General features: G+C 47.6%; 1 protein-coding gene across 1 annotated transcript in view; it reads left to right on the top strand.

Moving 5' to 3' along the window:
• clstn3 (calsyntenin 3) overlaps nucleotides 1-16779 on the top strand; it is a 383889-nt gene extending 367110 nt beyond the window's left edge. The window contains exon 19 of the mRNA XM_059960279.1: nucleotides 16552-16779. Coding sequence (XP_059816262.1) covers nucleotides 16552-16554 — 3 coding nt within the window. The 3' untranslated portion in view covers nucleotides 16555-16779. The remainder of the gene's footprint in view (nucleotides 1-16551) is intronic.
• The last annotated feature ends 3149 nt before the right edge of the window (nucleotides 16780-19928 follow it).

The following is a 19928-nucleotide window of genomic DNA, read 5'->3' as shown; positions in this document are numbered from 1 at the left end:
GCAGTGAGACTGAGAACTCCGTGAGACAGACTGTTGAGAATGCAGTGAGACTGAGGTTACAGTGAGATATCGGGTTGAGAATGCAGTGAGACTGAGAGAACTCAGTGAGATAGAGGGTTGCGAATGCAGTGAGAGTGAGAGAACTCAGTGAGATAGAGGGTTGAGAATGCAGTGAGACGGAGAGAACTCAGTGAGATAGAGGGTTGAGAAAACAGTGAGACTGAGAGAACAGTGAGATGGAGGGTTGAGAATGCAGTGAGACTGAGAGAACAGTGAGATATAGGATTGTGAATGCAGTGAGACTGTTAGAACATTGAGATAGAGGGTTGAGAATGCAGTGAGACATAGAACAGTGAGATAGAGGGTTGAGAATGCAGTGAGACTGAGAAGTCAGTGAGATAGAGGGTTGAGAATGCAGTGAGACTGGGAACTCAGTGAGATAGAGGGGTGAAAATGCAGTGAGACTGAGAACTCCGTGAGATAGCGGGATGAGAATGCAGTGAGTCTGAGAGAACAGTGAGATGGAGGGTTGAGAATGCAGTGAGACTGACAGAACAGTGAGATAGATGGTTGAGAATGCAGTGAGACAGAGAACTCCGTGAGATAGAGGAGTGAAAATGCAGTGAGACTGAGAACTCAGTGAGATAGCGGGTTGAGAATGCAGTGAGACTGAGAACTCCGTGAGACAGACTGTTGAGAATGCAGTGAGACTGAGGGTACAGTGAGATATAGGGTTGAGAATGCAGTGAGACTGAGAGAACTCAGTGAGATAGAGGGCTGAGAATATAGTGAGCCTGAGAGAACTCAGTGAGATAGAGGGTTGAGAATGCAAAGAGACTGAGAGAACAGTGAGATAGAGGGTTGAGAATGCAGTCAGACTGAGAGAACTCAGTGAGATAGAGGGTTGAGAATGCAGTGAGACTGAGAGAACTCAATGAGATAGAGGGTTGAGAATGCAGTCAGACTGAGAACTCAGTGAGATAGAGGGTTGAGAATGCAGTGAGTCTGTGAGAACAGTTAGATCGAGGGTTGAGAATGCAGTGAGTGAGAGAACTCAGTGAGATAGAGGGTAGAGAATGCAGTGAGACTGAGAGAACAGTGAGCTAGAGGGTTGAGAATGCAGTGAGACTGAGAGAACTCAGTGAGATAGAGGGTTGAGAATGCAGTGAGAGTGAGAGAACTCAGTGAGATAGATGGTTGAGAATGCAGTGAGACGGAGAGAACTCAGTGAGATAGAGGGTTGAGAAAACAGTGAGACTGAGAGAACAGTGAGATGGAGGGTTGAGAATGCAGTGAGACTGAGGGTACAGTGAGATATAGGGTTGAGAATGCAGTGAGACTGAGAGAACTCAGTGAGATAGAGGGCTGAGAATATAGTGAGCCTGAGAGAACTCAGTGAGATAGAGGGTTGAGAATGCAAAGAGACTGAGAGAACAGTGAGATAGAGGGTTGAGAATGCAGTCAGACTGAGAGAACTCAGTGAGATAGAGGGTTGAGAATGCAGTGAGACTGAGAGAACTCAATGAGATAGAGGGTTGAGAATGCAGTCAGACTGAGAACTCAGTGAGATAGAGGGTTGAGAATGCAGTGAGTCTGTGAGAACAGTTAGATCGAGGGTTGAGAATGCAGTGAGTGAGAGAACTCAGTGAGATAGAGGGTTGAGAATGCAGTGAGACTGAGAGAACAGTGAGCTAGAGGGTTGAGAATGCAGTGAGACTGAGAGAACTCAGTGAGATAGAGGGTTGAGAATGCAGTGAGAGTGAGAGAACTCAGTGAGATAGATGGTTGAGAATGCAGTGAGACGGAGAGAACTCAGTGAGATAGAGGGTTGAGAAAACAGTGAGACTGAGAGAACAGTGAGATGGAGGGTTGAGAATGCAGTGAGACTGAGAGAACAGTGAGATATAGGGTTGTGAATGCAGTGAGACTGTTAGAACATTGAGATCGAGGGTTGAGAATGCAGTGAGACATAGAACAGTGAGATAGAGGGTTGAGAATGCAGTGAGACTGAGAAGTCAGTGAGATAGAGGGTTGAGAATGCAGTGAGACTGGGAACTCTGTGAGATAGAGGGGTGAAAATGCAGTGAGACTGAGAACTCAGTGAGATAGCGGGATGAGAATGCAGTGAGTCTGAGAGAACAGTGAGATTGAGGGTTGAGAATGCAGTGAGACTGAGAGAACAGTGAGATAGAGGGTTGAGAATGCAGTGAGACTGACAGAACAGTGAGATAGATGGTTGAGAATGCAGTGAGACAGAGAACAGTGAGATAAAGGGTTGAGAATGCAGTGAGACTGAGAACTCCGTGAGATAGAGGGGTGAAAATGCAGTGAGACTGAGAACTCAGTGAGATAGCGGGTTGAGAATGCAGTGAGACTGAGAACTCCGTGAGACAGACTGTTGAGAATGCAGTGAGACTGAGGGTACAGAGAGATAGAGGGTTGAGAATGCAGTGAGACTGACAGAACAGTGAGATAGATGGTTGAGAATGCAGTGAGACTGAGAGAACTCAGTGAGATAGAGGATTGAGAATGCAGTGAGACTGAGAACAGTGAGATAAAGGGTTGAGAATGCAGTGAGACTGAGGGTACAGTGAGATATAGGGTTGAGAATGCAGTGAGACTGAGATCTCAGTGAGATAGAGGGTTGAGAATGCAGTGAGACTGAGAGAACTCCGTGAGATAGAGGGTTGAGAATGCAGTGAGACTGAGAGAACAGTGAGATATAGGGTTGAGAATGCAGTGAGACTGATGGAACAGTGAGATAGAGGGTTGAGAATGCAGTGAGACTGATGGAACAGTGAGATAGAGGGTTGAGAATGCAGTGAGACTGAGAGAACTCAGTGAGATAGAGGGTTGAGAATGCAGTGAGACAGAGAACAGTGAGATAGAGGGTTGAGAATGAAGTGAGACTGAGAGAACTCAGTGAGATAGAGGGTAGAGAATGCAGTGAGACTGAGAAAACAGTGAAATAGAGGTTTGAGAATGCAGTGAGACTGAGAGAACTGATTGAGATAGAGGGTTGAGAATGAAGTGAGACTGAGAGAACAGTGAAATAGAGGTTTGAGAATGCAGTGAGACTGAGAGAACAGTGAGATAGAGGTTTGATAATGCAGTGAGTCTGAGAGAACAGTGAGATAGAGGGTTGAGAATGCAGTGAGACTGAGAGAACTGTGAGATAGAGGGTTGAGAATGCAGTGAGACTGGGAACAGTGAGATAGAGGGTTGAGAATGCAGTGAGACTGAGAAAGTGAGTTAGAGGGTTGAGAATGCAGTGAGACTGAGAGAACAGTGAAATAGAGGTTTGAGAATGCAGTGAGACTGAGAGAACAGTGAGATAGAGGGTTGGGAATGCAGTGAGACTGAGAGAACAGTGAGATAGATGGTTGAGAATGCAGTGAGACAGAGAACAGTGAGATAAAGGGTTGAGAATGCAGTGAGACTGAGAACTCCATGAGATAGAGGGGTGAAAATGCAGTGAGACTGAGAACTCAGTGAGATAGCGGGTTGAGAATGCAGTGAGACTGAGAGAACAGTGAGATAGAGGGTTGAGAATGCAGTGAGACTGACAGAACAGTGAGATAGATGGTTGAGAATGCAGTGAGACAGAGAACAGTGAGATAAAGGGTTGAGAATGCAGTGAGACTGAGAGAACTCAATGAGATAGAGGGTTGAGAATGCAGTGAGTCTGAGAGAACTCAGTGAGATAGAGGGTTGAGAATGCAGTGTGACTGAGAGAACAGTGAGATAGAGGGTTGAGTATGCAGTGAGACTGAGAACAGTGAGATAGAGGGTTAAGAATGCAGTGAGACTGAGAGAACAGTGAGATAGAGGGTTGAGAATGCAGTGAGACTGAGAGAACTCAGTGAGATAGAGGGTTGAGAATGCAGTGAGACAGAGAACAGTGAGATAGAGGGTTGAGAATGCAGTGAGACTGAGAGAACTCAGTGAGATAGAGGGTAGAGATTGCAGTGTGACTTAGAGAACTCCGTGAGACAGAGTGTTGAGAATGCAGTGAGACTGAGAGAACTCAGTGAGATAGAGGGTTGATAATGCAGTGAGACAGAGAGAACTCAGTGAGATAGAGGGTTGAGAATGCAGTGAGACTGAGAGAACTCTGTGAGATAGAGGGTTGAGCATGCAGTGAGACTGAGAACTCAGTGAGATTGAGGGTTGAGAATGCAGTGAGACTGAGAACAGTGAGATAGAGGGTTGAGAATGCAGTGAGACTGAGAACTCAGTGAGATAGAGGGTTGAGAATGCCGTGAGACTGAGAACTCAGTGAGATAGAGGGTTGAGAATGGAATGAGGGAGAGAACTCAGTGAGATAGAGGGTTGAGAATGAAGTGAGACTGAGAGAACTCAGTGAGATAGAGGGTAGAGAATGCAGTGAGACTGAGAGAACAGTGAAATAGAGGTTTGAGAATGCAGTGAGACTGAGAGAACTGATTGAGATAGAGGGTTGAGAATGCAGTGAGACTGAGAGAACAGTGAGATAGATGGTTGAAAATGCAGTGAGACAGAGACCAGTGAGATAGAGGGTTGAGAATGAAGTGAGACTGAGAGAACTCAGTGAGATAGAGGGTAGAGAATGCAGTGAGACTGAGAGAACAGTGAAATAGAGGTTTGAGAATGCAGTGAGACTGAGAGAACTGATTGAGATAGAGGGTTCAGAATGCAGTGAGTGAGAGAACAGTGAGAGAGAGGGTTGAGAATGCAGTGAGACTGAGAGAACAGTGAGATAGATGGTTGAAAATGCAGTGAGACAGAGAACAGTGAGATAGAGGGTTGAGAATGCAGTGAGACTGAGAGAACTCAGTGAGATAGAGGGTTGAGAATGCAATGAGACTGAGAGAACTCAGTGAGATAGAGGGTTGATAATGCAGTGAGACTGAGAGAACAGTGAAATAGAGGGTTGAGAATGCAGTGAGACTGGGAGGACTCAGTCAGATAGAGGTTTGAGAATGCAGTGAGACTGAGAGAACAGTGAGATAGTTGGTTGAGAATGCAGTGAGATAGAGGGTTGAAAATGCAGTGAGACTGAGAGAACAGTGAGATAGAGGGTTGAGAATGCAGTGAGACTGGGAGGACTCAGTCAGATAGAGGTTTGAGAATGCAGTGAGACAGAGAACAGTGAGATAAAGGGTTGAGAATGCAGTGAGACTGAGAACTCCGTGAGATAGAGGGGTGAAAATGCAGTGAGACTGAGAACTCAGTGAGATAGCGGGTTGAGAATGCAGTGAGACTGAGAACTCCGTGAGACAGACTGTTGAGAATGCAGTGAGACTGAGGGTACAGAGAGATAGAGGGTTGAGAATGCAGTGAGACTGACAGAACAGTGAGATAGATGGTTGAGAATGCAGTGAGACTGAGAGAACTCAGTGAGATAGAGGATTGAGAATGCAGTGAGACTGAGAACAGTGAGATAAAGGGTTGAGAATGCAGTGAGACTGAGGGTACAGTGAGATATAGGGTTGAGAATGCAGTGAGACTGAGATCTCAGTGAGATAGAGGGTTGAGAATGCAGTGAGACTGAGAGAACTCCGTGAGATAGAGGGTTGAGAATGCAGTGAGACTGAGAGAACAGTGAGATATAGGGTTGAGAATGCAGTGAGACTGATGGAACAGTGAGATAGAGGGTTGAGAATGCAGTGAGACTGATGGAACAGTGAGATAGAGGGTTGAGAATGCAGTGAGACTGAGAGAACTCAGTGAGATAGAGGGCTGAGAATGCAGTGAGCCTGAGAGAACTCAGTGAGATAGAGGGTTGAGAATGCAGTGAGACAGAGAACAGTGAGATAGAGGGTTGAGAATGAAGTGAGACTGAGAGAACTCAGTGAGATAGAGGGTAGAGAATGCAGTGAGACTGAGAAAACAGTGAAATAGAGGTTTGAGAATGCAGTGAGACTGAGAGAACTGATTGAGATAGAGGGTTGAGAATGAAGTGAGACTGAGAGAACAGTGAAATAGAGGTTTGAGAATGCAGTGAGACTGAGAGAACAGTGAGATAGAGGTTTGATAATGCAGTGAGTCTGAGAGAACAGTGAGATAGAGGGTTGAGAATGCAGTGAGACTGAGAGAACTGTGAGATAGAGGGTTGAGAATGCAGTGAGACTGGGAACAGTGAGATAGAGGGTTGAGAATGCAGTGAGACTGAGAAAGTGAGTTAGAGGGTTGAGAATGCAGTGAGACTGAGAGAACAGTGAAATAGAGGTTTGAGAATGCAGTGAGACTGAGAGAACAGTGAGATAGAGGGTTGGGAATGCAGTGAGACTGAGAGAACAGTGAGATAGATGGTTGAGAATGCAGTGAGACAGAGAACAGTGAGATAAAGGGTTGAGAATGCAGTGAGACTGAGAACTCCATGAGATAGAGGGGTGAAAATGCAGTGAGACTGAGAACTCAGTGAGATAGCGGGTTGAGAATGCAGTGAGACTGAGAGAACAGTGAGATAGAGGGTTGAGAATGCAGTGAGACTGACAGAACAGTGAGATAGATGGTTGAGAATGCAGTGAGACAGAGAACAGTGAGATAAAGGGTTGAGAATGCAGTGAGACTGAGAGAACTCAATGAGATAGAGGGTTGAGAATGCAGTGAGTCTGAGAGAACTCAGTGAGATAGAGGGTTGAGAATGCAGTGTGACTGAGAGAACAGTGAGATAGAGGGTTGAGTATGCAGTGAGACTGAGAACAGTGAGATAGAGGGTTAAGAATGCAGTGAGACTGAGAGAACAGTGAGATAGAGGGTTGAGAATGCAGTGAGACTGAGAGAACTCAGTGAGATAGAGGGTTGAGAATGCAGTGAGACAGAGAACAGTGAGATAGAGGGTTGAGAATGCAGTGAGACTGAGAGAACTCAGTGAGATAGAGGGTAGAGATTGCAGTGTGACTTAGAGAACTCCGTGAGACAGAGTGTTGAGAATGCAGTGAGACTGAGAGAACTCAGTGAGATAGAGGGTTGATAATGCAGTGAGACAGAGAGAACTCAGTGAGATAGAGGGTTGAGAATGCAGTGAGACTGAGAGAACTCTGTGAGATAGAGGGTTGAGCATGCAGTGAGACTGAGAACTCAGTGAGATTGAGGGTTGAGAATGCAGTGAGACTGAGAACAGTGAGATAGAGGGTTGAGAATGCAGTGAGACTGAGAACTCAGTGAGATAGAGGGTTGAGAATGCCGTGAGACTGAGAACTCAGTGAGATAGAGGGTTGAGAATGGAATGAGGGAGAGAACTCAGTGAGATAGAGGGTTGAGAATGAAGTGAGACTGAGAGAACTCAGTGAGATAGAGGGTAGAGAATGCAGTGAGACTGAGAGAACAGTGAAATAGAGGTTTGAGAATGCAGTGAGACTGAGAGAACTGATTGAGATAGAGGGTTGAGAATGCAGTGAGACTGAGAGAACAGTGAGATAGATGGTTGAAAATGCAGTGAGACAGAGACCAGTGAGATAGAGGGTTGAGAATGAAGTGAGACTGAGAGAACTCAGTGAGATAGAGGGTAGAGAATGCAGTGAGACTGAGAGAACAGTGAAATAGAGGTTTGAGAATGCAGTGAGACTGAGAGAACTGATTGAGATAGAGGGTTCAGAATGCAGTGAGTGAGAGAACAGTGAGAGAGAGGGTTGAGAATGCAGTGAGACTGAGAGAACAGTGAGATAGATGGTTGAAAATGCAGTGAGACAGAGAACAGTGAGATAGAGGGTTGAGAATGCAGTGAGACTGAGAGAACTCAGTGAGATAGAGGGTTGAGAATGCAATGAGACTGAGAGAACTCAGTGAGATAGAGGGTTGATAATGCAGTGAGACTGAGAGAACAGTGAAATAGAGGGTTGAGAATGCAGTGAGACTGGGAGGACTCAGTCAGATAGAGGTTTGAGAATGCAGTGAGACTGAGAGAACAGTGAGATAGTTGGTTGAGAATGCAGTGAGATAGAGGGTTGAAAATGCAGTGAGACTGAGAGAACAGTGAGATAGAGGGTTGAGAATGCAGTGAGACTGGGAGGACTCAGTCAGATAGAGGTTTGAGAATGCAGTGAGACTGAGAGAACAGTGAGATAGTTGGTTGAGAATGCAGTGAGATAGAGGTTTGAGAATGCAGTGAGACTGAGAGAACAGTGAGATAGAGGGTTGAGAATGCAGTGAGATAGAGGGTTGAGAATGCAGTGAGATAGAGAGAACAGTGAGATAGAGGGTTGAGAATGCAGTGAGACTGGGAGGACTCAGTCAGATAGAGGTTTGAGAATGCAGTGAGACTGAGAGAACAGTGAGATAGTTGGTTGAGAATGCAGTGAGATAGAGGGTTGAGAATGCAGTGAGATAGAGGGTTGAGAATGCAGTGAAACTGAGAGAACTCAGTGAGATAGTGGGTTGAGAATGCAGTGAGACTGAGAGAACTCAGTGAGATAGAGGGTTGAGAATGCAGTGAGACTGAAAGAATTCAGTGAGACAGACGGATCAAGAATTCAGAGGTACTGGGAGCGCACAATGGGTTGAAGGTGCAGACAGATAGAACACAGGTAGACAGATGGACGAGAATGCAGAGAGAGAGACAAAGTGCGGCAGAGGGCTGAGAATGAAGGGAAGTTGTGATACCGAGAAAACACAGTGAGATAGAGGGTCAAGAATGCAGAGAGACAGAGAGAGTCCAGGAGACAGAAAATGGACAATACAGAGAGACAGGGAGAACACTCTGAGGCAGTGGGTCCTGCATGCAGAGAGAACACATTGACATGGAGTTTGGAGACGACAGCGAGTCTGCAAAAATGCAGAGATACAGAAAGTCAACAATGCCAAGAGACAGAGAGAACACATTGTCACGGAGCTTCAAGAATGCAGTGAGACAGAGGGTTGAGCATGTAGAGAGACAGACAGAGAGCACATTGACACCGAAGGTCAAGGATTCAGAGAGACAGAGAACACTGTGAGACAGGGAGAATGCAGTTCGATACAGATTTGAGAATGCAGAGAATCAGAGAGAACACAGTGAGACAGAGTGTCAGGAATTCAGAGAGACAGAGAGAACACAATGGGACAGAGGGCTAAGAATGTTGAGAGAACTCTGAGACAGTGGACCAAGATGATCGAGAATGCACTGAGACATTGAGAACACAGTGAGACAGAGACTCGACAATGCAGAGAGACAGAGAGAACTCAGTTCAATAGAGGGGCGAGAATGTAGAGAGACTGTGAGAACACTGTGAGACTGAGAGTGCAGACAAACAGAGAAAAATAGTAAAGGAGATCATTGACAACTGAGACAGACAGACAGAGAGAACATAGAGAGACATAGGGTCGAGTATGCAGAGAGACAGAGAGAGCACAGTGAGACAGCGTCGAGAATGCGAACAGACAGAGAGAGAGAACAATGTAAGGGAAATGGTTCAGAACAGAGACAGATAGAAAGAATGCAGAGAGACAGAGTTCACAGAGAGACAGAGGGTCAATAATACAGCAAAATGGAAAGAACACAATGAGGCAGTGTGTCAGGAAAGCAGAGAGTCAGAGGTTCAAGAATGCAGTGAGATAGAGCAAACATAGAGGGGAGAGTGCAGAGAGACAGATAGAACACAGCAAGGTAAATGCTTGATAACAGAGAGAGGCTGACAGGCAGACACAAGCAAACACACTAAGACAGAGGGTCAAGATTGCAGCAAAACAGAGAGACATCAGTAAGGGAAATGGTTGAGAACAGTGAGAGCCAGATAGAGAGAACACGGTGACATAGAGGGTCAAGAATGAAGAGAGACAGAGAACACAGTGAGACAGAGAATCAAGAATGCCAAGTGACAGAGGGAACTCAGTGAAGTAGAGGGTTGAGAATGCAGAAAGACAGACAGAGGGAACACAGTGAGACAGGGTGTTGAGAATACAGAGAGACAGGGAGAACACAGAGAGAGAGAGAGGGTCGTGCATGCAGAGAGATGAGGAGAGGGCAGTTAGAGAGGACCAGACTGAGAGAGAGAGATGGAGGGAGTATAGGGCAGTTAGAGGAAGACAAGACTGAGAGACAGATGGAGAGAGGGCAGTTAGAGGGAGAAACGAGAGTGAGATAGAGATGGAGAGGGAAGAGGGTATTTAGGGAGAGAGTAGAGACAGATGGAGAGAGGAGAGGGCAGTTAGAGAGAGAAACGAGAGATGGAGAGGGAAGAGGGTATTTTGGGAGAGAGTAGAGAGGGATTGGGAGTGGAGAGGGTTGTTAGAGAGAGATGAGACTGAGGAGCAGTTGGCTAGAGAGAAACAAGACTGAGAGAGACGGACAGAGGAGAGGGCAGTTAGGAATTGACAAGACAGAGCTGGAGAGAGAAGAGGGCAGTTAGAGAAGACCAATTTGAGAGAGATGGAGAGAGGAGGTGGGAGCGAAACAGATAGGACTGAGAGAGAGATGGAGATGGGAGAGGGCAGTTAGAGGAAGTCAAGACAGACAGAGGTGGAGAGAGGAGATGGGAGAAGGAGAGAAAAGATTGTGCAAGATGGAGAGAGGAATTAGAGAGAGTAGAGAATGACAAAGAAATGGAGAGTGGAGAGGGTTGTTATAGGGAGAAAATATGGAAAGACAGAGAGAAGGGCAGTTAGACTGAGAGAGAGATTGAGAGAGGAGAGGAGAGTTATAGAGTGACAGGACTGAGAGACAGATGGGGAGAGAAGAGGGCAGTTAGAGACGAGAGAGAGGGAGATGGAAAGAGGAGAGGATTGTTTGAGAGAGATGAGTCTGACAGAGAGAGATGGAGAGAGGAGCGGTCGTCGACAGAGAGATGGACAGCGGAGAGGGCAGTTAGGAAGTGACAAGACAGAAATGGAGACAGAAGGGCAGTTTGAGGGAGGTGGAGAGAGAAGGGGGTAGTGAAAGAGAGACAAGGTTAAGAGAGAGATGCAGAGAGTGTTAGAGAGAGAAATACCTGTGTGAGAAAGAGAGAGGAGAGGGCAGCTAGAGAGAGATGGAGAGTGGACATCACAGTTAGAGGGAGACAAGACAAGGGAGACATGGAGAGTTGAGAGGGCAGGTGGAGAAAGTAAACTCAGAGATGTGGAGAGAGGAGAGCACAGTTAGAGGGAGACAAGAATGACAAAGTGAGGGAGAAGGGAGAGTGGGCAGTTAGAGAGAGACGAGACAGAGGGATGGACAGACATAAGGGCAGCTAGAGAGAGGGGAGACTGGGAGAGAGATGGAGAGAGGAGAGGGCAGTTACAGAGAGAATAGACGGAGCAAAAAAGAGTGAGGAGACGGCAGTTGAAGAGAGTCAAGACAGAGGTGGAGAGATTTAGAGAAGGATAAGTGACAGAGAGCCATTAGAGAGAGAGAATTCTGAGAGTGAGAAAGAGAGAGGAGAGGGCAGTGAAACCGATGGAGAGAGGACAACACAGTTAGAGAGAGACAGAGAGAGATGGACAGAGGAGACTTGGGGAGAGATGGAGAGAGTAGAGGGCAGATAGAGAGAGACAAATCAGACAGAGAGGCAGAGAGAGGACAAGGCAGTTAGAGAGAGAGAAGACTGAGAGTGAGATGGAGAAACTGAGAGAGAGTTGGAGAGCGGAGACATTACTTAGTGACCAGAATGACAGAGAGATGAGAGGACAGTAAGAAAGAAACAGGTCTGAGAGAGAAAGAGAGAGAGAGTGTAGAGGGCAGCTTGAGAGAGGCAAGAGTGGGATAGAGAGCTGGAGTGAGTTGAGGGGAGTTAGAGAGAGAGGTGGATAGGAGTGGTCTGTTAGATGGAGAAGGGAGAGGGCAGTTAGAGAGAGACAAGAATGAGGGGGTTGGAGAGGGGGGAGGACAGTTAGAGCGAGACAAGAGTGAGAAAGAGATGGAGAGAGGAATGGGCAGCTATAGAGCGTGAAGACAGAGAAAGAAGGAGAGAGGAGAGGACAGTGAGAAGGAAATGGAGAGAGGACGGGGCAGTTATACAGAGACAAGACAGAGAGATGGAGAAAGGAGAGAGCAGTGAGAGTGAGAGACAAGACAGAGAAAGGTGGAGAGAGAAGGGGGCAGTTAGAGGGAGACAAGACAGAGAGAGGGATGGAGAGAAGAGGGGGCAGTTGAATTGAATTGATTTTCTTGCATCCTTCACAGTAATGGGTAATTTGTAATGAATGGAAAAGTCAATGTAACATAGAGTCACACTGAAATCAGATGAGATAGAGAGTGGAGTGAATGTCATCACTGAGAAGGAGAGAGAGTGGGAAGAGGGTAGTTAGAGAGAGAGACAAGACAGATGGAAAGTGGAGAGGATAGTTAGACAGAGAGACAATAGAGAGATGGAGCGAGGAGAGGGCAGTTAGAGAGAGACAAGTGAGAGGGGATAGGAGAGGGGAGTTCAAGATCGTGAAGACATAGAAAGATGGAGAGAGGAGATGGCAGTTAGAGAGAGAGACGTCTGGGAGAGATAGATGGCACAGGTCAGAATGAGTAGCCTGTGGTTAAGGAGGAGGCTGAAAAAGGAGGTACGAGAGTTGGTGGAGTGTGACAGCCAGTCTGTGAAAGAACATTTCAGAATGATGGAGAATGCACCATGGACAGAGAGCAGTTGGAATGTGGAGGGTAGCAGATGGAGATTTAGAGAGGCCAGAGTGGGGAGGGAGAAGGGATGGAGATGTGGAAGGTCGATCACAAAATCCTTCTCAATGAATGAAGTTTCAAATTTAAAGACAATGGCTAGAGGCAGAGGGGCAGAGAGAGAGAGAGTGAGACAGAGTATGGGGGGGGGGGGGGGGTCTGGGCTCCAGAAAGAGCAGACTGGGTTGAGCATCAATGGTACACTGGTTTTAAACATATGAGGAGATTTCAGTGGCTCTGCACGTGCAACCCTCTGGAGTTTGGAAGAATGATGGGGGGGAGGGGATCTCACTGAGAACCATCGAAACACTCCTCATACGATGAGATCCCCCTCATTCTTCAAAACTCCACTGAGTACAGGCCCAGAGACATCAAACACTCCTCATACGATGAGATCCCCCTTATTCTTCAAAACTCCACTGAGTACAGGCCCAGAGACATCAAACACTCCTCATACAATGAGATCCCCCTCTCATTCTTCTAAACTCCAGTGATACAGGCCCAGAGACATCAAACACTCCTCATGCGATGAGATCCCCCCCTCATTCTTCTAAACCCCAGTGATACAGGCCCAGAGACATCAAACACTCCTCATACAATGAGATCCCCCCTCATTCTTCTAAACTCCAGTGAGTTCAGGCCCAGAGACATCAAACACTCCTCATACAATGAGATCCCCCCCTCATTCTTCTAAACTCCCGTGAGTACAGGCCCAGAGACATCAAACACTCCTCATACAATGAGATCCCCCCCTCATTCTTCTAAATTCCAGTGAGTACAGGCCCAGAGACATCAAACACTCCTCATACAATGAGATCCCCCTCATTCTTCCAAACTATATTGAGTACAGGCCCAGAGACATCAAACATTCCTCATACAATGAGATCCCTCCTCATTCTTCAAAACTCCAGTGAGCACAGGCCCAGAGACATCAAACACACCTCATACAATGAGATCCCCCCTCATTCTTCAAAACTCCAGTGAGTACAGGCCCAGAGACATCAAACACTCCTCACACAATGAGATCCCCCCTCATTCTTCAAAACTCCAGTGAGTACAGGCCTAGAGACATCAAATACTCTTCATACAATGAGATCCCCCCTCATTCTTCTAAACTCCAGTGAGTACAGGCCCAGAGACATCAAATGCTCCTTTTGGGACCCCCTACAAGGCCAGTCCATCATTAGTTAGATAAGGAGCCGAAAACTGCACACAAGACTCCAAATGAGGAAATTTCCTAGTAGTGTAAAATGAAGGACGAGCTTACAAATAATTTAAAATCATAAGATATGGTGGACCGTAATTATGTTTTTCCCAGGTATAGGGGAGTCCAAAACTAGAAGGCGTAGTTTTAGGATGAGAGGGGTAAGATTTGAAAGGGTCCCACGGGTCAAGTTTTGCAGACATTGAGGGAAAGATTGTTGTCATGTCCGCACGTTATGGCCTCTCCACCTCCTTCCTCATCATTACCTGAGGTACGAGCCACAACGGTGGTCTCACCTGCAACGTGTTGATGGAGTTAGACCAGAAACTGGCCACATAGTCATGGGTGAACAGGGAGTAGATCTGGGGGGCGTGGTGGGTGACCTCGTGAAGCACCAGTGCTGTCGGAGGTGTTGCTGCCTATTTGTACTGATTGAAGTCTGAGACGGGGAGGAAGATCAGACGAGGGTGGGAAGGGCACAGGGACTCTGTCAGAAAGAGGGAGCAGAGTGACGAGGAGGTAGGAAGGGACGTAGGGAGGGAGAAGGGAGAGGGAGATGGAGCAGGGCAGAGGAAGGAGGGGTGGGGAGGTAGGGGAGAGTGCTGAGAGAGGAGGTAAGTGTAAGGGGAGGGAGTGTAGTGCGGTAGGAAGAGCAGGGCAGGAGCAGAGAGTACAGAGGTCGGGAGGGCAGGGAGAGTGCAGAGACAGCTGGAACACCAATGAGAAAGGTTTGCTAGATTGATGGCCCCTCCACCCACAAACCCCTTGTGTGGGGGAGAAGACTCACTGACTCTCAGACCTAGCATCCCAGGGCTGTGGGTGGGAGGTAGGTTGTGGAAAGGGGTCTGGCTGCCCCGACGTGACCAGTCTAGCCCCCCACCCATGGCTGTGGTGAGGGGTGGGCTGTATGTCATCGATGGAGTGAGGGAGGGTCCCATCAGCACAGTCTGCCTCATGTGGGCATGAGCGGTGAGGGAGGAGGGAGGAAAGGTGAGTGAGGACGGACTGGATGGGTACTTAGAGGAGGGTGTTCAGTGAGAAGGTCAAGGTGGGGAGTTAAAGGACAGATGGAGTGGGGTGTGGTGTTTCAAGGTGGAAGGGGGCAAGGAGGGAGGTGGTGGGGAGTTACAGGAGGGTAGAGGGTGAGGGGAGAGTGAGTTGTGAGTTACTGGGCAGTGAGGAGTGAGGTAAGGGGAGTTATAGGAATGGAGGAGGGCAAGGAGGGAGTGAGGCAGAGGGGAGGCTGAGGAGTAGGGTGTTTCAGGGAGCAAGGAAGTGAGGAGAGTAGGTGTGGAGTACTTCAAGTGAGGTGGCTGAGGATGGAGGGAGTGGGCAGTTGGAGGGAGGGAGGAAGTGTTGATGGGTGGTTGCTGGGAGGGAGTGAGGAGGAATGGACACAGGAAGCTTCTGAGGAGGGAAGCGTGGAGGTACAGAGTGGGATGGGCAGGCATAGGGATTGGGGGTGGGTTGAAAGTAATGACCCCGACAAAACTCCCATTCCTCATTTCCCAACCCAACTCCCACTCGCCAACCCCAACCCAACTCCCATTCCCCAACTTAACTCCCACTCGCCAACCCCAACCCAACTCCCATTCCCCAACCCCAATCCAACTCCCATTCCCCAACCCCAACCCAAATCACACTCCCCAACCCCCAATCCAACTCCCATTCTCTAACCCCAACCCTACTCCCATTCAGCAACCCCAACCCTACTCCCAATCCCCCACCCAACTCCCATTCCCCTACCCAGCTCCAAATCCCAATTTCCACCCATCTCATATTCCACAATTCCACCCCAACACCCAACCCGACCCCCATCCCACAATTCCAGCACTCAAACCCCAACCCAACTCTCATTTGCAGCCCAGCTCCCAATCCACAATCGAATCCCCATTCCCAAGCCCCAGCCCAACTCCCAAACTGCAATCGAACCCACATTGTGCAACTTCACCCCTTCCAGATGTTCTCTGATGGGCCACGCCGCCACTATCCAGCGGAACAAATGCTTTGTGTGTCATGTTTGGCTGTCGTTGTGTCACTCGTTCCCGATTGGCTGGCTTCCTGGGCGGCTCAGGGCTTATTGTACTTGCTTTCTCCGTCTGGATTAAGCGGTCAACTTATCTGACCGCTTAGGCCTGGTTCATCCGCAGTCACGCGTGCTCGTCCCCCTCCCACCCCGTACCTCACCCTCAGATCACCCCCCCTCCCCGGTCCCTTCCAAAAAAAACAACACTGGTCAAGGAGTCATACAGCTCAGAGACAGGCCTTTCGGCCCATCTGCTCCCTGCCAACCAAACTTTCCATTCCAAACTTTCCAAGCTGTGTACTGTAGCTGTCCAAGCACCTTTTAAGTATTCAGATTCTCAAAAGTTCAACATAAATTTATTATTAAAGTACCGTACATTATACACTCAGTGGCTATTTTATCAGGTACATGCTGTACCTAATAAAGTGGCCACTGACTGTATGTCCGTGGTCCTCTGCCACTGTAGCCCAACTACTTTGAGGTTCGACGTGTTGTGAGTTCAGAGATGCTCCTCTGCACACCACTGTTGTGACGTGTGGTTATTTGAGTCACTGTCAGCTTGAACCAGTCCGGCCATTCTCCTCTCACCTCTCTCATTAACAAGGCCCTGTCAGCTTGAACCAGTCCGGCCATTCTCCTCTCACCTCTCTCATTAACAAGGCCCTGTCAGCTTGAACCAGTCCGGCCATTCTCCTCTCACCTCTCTCACTAACAACACATCTTTGCCCACAGAACCGCCGCTCACTGATTTTTTTTTGTTTCTCGCACCATTCTCAGTAAACTCTGGAGACTGCTGCGTGTGAAAATCCTGGGAGGTCAGCAGTTTTCCGAGATACTCAAACCACCACTGTCTGGCACCAACCATCATTCCCCGGTCAAAGTCACTTAGATCACATCTCTTCCCCCCGCATTCTGATGTTTGGTCTCAGCAACAACTGAACCTCGTGACCGTGTCTGCATGCTCTTATGCATCGAGTTGCTGCCACGTGATTGTCTGGTTAGATATTCGCATTAACCAGCAGATGTACCTAATAAAGTGGCCACTGAGTGTGTGTCGAGATTCATTTTCTTGCAGACATTTACAGGGAAAGAAAGTAAATACAAGATAAGTTGTGAAGGAGTGCATATAAACATTAACCTTTCTGACTCGTACATTTCCTGATATTCAGAATAATTACCATTGAGATATTGACCTACAGGCCCTTTGGCCCATGGCGGTGAACTTTTAACCGGCTCTGGGATCAGTCTAGTCCTTCCTTGCACAAATCCCTCCAGTTCTCTTTCACCCATGTGCCAAAGAGTCTTTAAAATGTTTCCTAATGTACGTGCCTCCACCAGCAGCCCTGGGCGTACCTCTGCCATCCCTCCCCCCATAGCTTTCTCCGATCACCGTAAAACTATGACCGTTCGTGCCTGCCGCTTGGTCCCCAGGATAAAAAGTCTCGGGCTGTCCCCTCGATCTCTGCCTCCCTCTGAACACATACGATGCTGAGATGTTTGGTTTGTCAACTGAAACACATCTACAGATGTACTGCGGAGAGCATTCTGACTGGCTGCATCACCGTCTGCTATGGAGGTGGGAAGGCTGCTGCGTAGGATTGAAAGAAGCTACAGAAATTAATAAAATTGGTCAACTCCATCTTGGGTGCTAGCCTTCATAACATCCAAGACATCTTTAAGGAGCGGTACCTCAGAAAGGCAACGTCCATTAATCAGGATCCTCACCACCCCGAACGTGCCCTCTTCTCGTGGTTACTGTAGGGAAGGAGGTACAGAAGCCTGAAGACACTCAGTCAGTGATTCAGGAACACTTGCTTCCCGTCTGCCATCCAATTTCAAATTATATAAGAGGGGTGATTGATTAGTTTGTGGCCCAAGGTAGAAGGAGTCAATTTTAAAAAACCCAGCACATTTATTTTTCAACATAGTCCCCTCCTACATTTACACACTTAGTCCTGCAGTCGTGGAGCATTTGGATCCCTTCTTTGTAAAAGAGGTCCAGTGCAGGGGTGATTGATAAGTTTGTGGCCTGACATAGATTGAGATGAATTATTAACTTCAAACTTTCTGCATTTTCACTCAAGGAGTTGAACTACACGTGCATGTAATGAGAGCATCTTGGACCACCAGGTGGTCCACAGCAGGGTTGATTGATAAGTTTGTGGCCTAAGACAGAAAGAGATGAGTTATACAGCTCTCGTTATATACACATGCAGTTCAACTCCTTGAATGAAAATGCAGAAAGTTTGAAGTTAATAACTCATCTCCTCGAACTTATCAGTCACCCCATTCTGTGGACAGCTTCTGGAGGTCCAAGAAGCCAACTTCTACAAAGAAGGGATCTGTGTGCTCCATGACCGCTGGACTAAGTGTGTAAACGTAGGAAAAATAAATGCTAGGTTTTCTAAAATTGACTCTTTCTACTTTAGGCCACAAACTTATCAATCACCCCTTGTATTTATATTATTTTTGTTTCTGTACTACTTACTTATTTCTTTCTCTATTATCATGCATTGCATTGAACTGCTGCTCCCAAATTGACAAATTTCACCACATATGCTGTTGATAATAAACCGGATTCTGATTCTAATCCAGGCAGCATCCTGGTGAATCTCCTTTGCACCCTGTTTAAAGCTTCCACATCTTTGCAATAATGAGCGGACCAGAGCTGAACACTGTACCCATCTGTGCTCTCAGCACCATCATCATTATCATAATGTGCCGTGTTGTATGATGTGACCGGCCGCGATCGGTCTTTGCAAATGTGTGGTTGAACCACTTTTAGAGAGCCGGAACACTACCTTATGGCTCTTGAACTCAAAACCCTGATTAGTGAAGAGCAACACACCACCACATGCCTTCTTAACAACACTATCAAATTGTGTGGACCCCAAAATCCCTCCGTTCTTCCACATCATGAAGAATCCTGCCATTGACTGCTGTATTCAAAGGTTCATTTATGCTCAAAGTATATAACACTGAAATTCTTGAGGTCTCCGGGTAGCCATGAAACCAAGAAAGAAAAGAAAGACATCACCATCGTCAACCCCAAATCCCTCCTCCCACACAAAAAAACGAACAAAATGGATCAGGGACATTAACCTTCAAATCCCTCCTCCCACACAAAAAAACGAACAAAATCGATCAGGGACATTAACCTTCAAATCCCTCCTCCCACACAAAAAAATGAACAAAATCGATCAGGGATATCAACCTCCAAAAGAACATTGACCCACAAATCCCACTCTCCCCCCCCCAACAGAACACAACAAGTTCATTGGCCCCCAAAACCCACTTTCCCCCACAAAACACCACAAGAACATTGGCCCCCAGGTACTCCTTTACACCCCCCCCCACAAAACACAAGAATATTGACCCCCAAATACCATCACACCTCTTGGGAAGCGGCCTGGTCGAGGGAAGTGCCTGGTGTGAAAAGTGCTAGTCTTTGGCTCAAGAGGAGACTACGCCAGGCGCAATTGGAGAGGGTGAAGACGTGACCGCTAAGCTGATTCAGTGTGCTACGTGCATGATGTGGGAGGTCAGGGACACTGATGGTGCCCCCGGCTGCTACAGCTGTGGAAAGTGTGTCCAGATTCAGCTTCTAAAGGAGCATGTTGCAGCACTGAATAAAGAACTGGATGACCTCAGGTTTATCCGCGAGAACGAGAGTTTTCTGGACAGGACCTACAGTGAGGTCGTTACACCGAGGATACTGGGAGAGAGAAAGGGGGCGACGATGAGGAAGGAAAGGATGGTTGAAGTACAGGAGACCCCAGGGGATGTACCTCTCGTAAACAGGTTCACCTTCTTGGAAGCTGTCAGGACAGAAGATACTGCCAGTCTGAGAGGTGGACAGGTCTGCGAGCCGAAAATTGGTGCAGAAGCAGAGCCGAGGAGTCAGACATCAGGAAGGGCCATGGTAGTAGGTGACTCCATAGTAAGAGGTACGGAAAGGGGTTTCTGCGGCAACAGGCGAGATTTAAGGATGGTGTGTTGCCTCCCTGGTGCTAGGATCCAGGACATCATGGTCCGATTGCAGGGAATCCTCAAGGGTGAAGGTGAACAGCCGGAAGTGGTAGTGCATGTCGGCACAAATGACATCGGGAAGAAGAGGAAGGACATTCTGCAGCGGGACTTCAGAGAACTCGGAA

Source organism: Hypanus sabinus, unplaced genomic scaffold, assembly GCF_030144855.1.
Source record: "Hypanus sabinus isolate sHypSab1 unplaced genomic scaffold, sHypSab1.hap1 scaffold_244, whole genome shotgun sequence".
In the NCBI taxonomy this organism is placed as follows: domain Eukaryota; kingdom Metazoa; phylum Chordata; class Chondrichthyes; order Myliobatiformes; family Dasyatidae; genus Hypanus; species Hypanus sabinus.
This window is presented reverse-complemented; position numbering and strand designations above follow the sequence as displayed.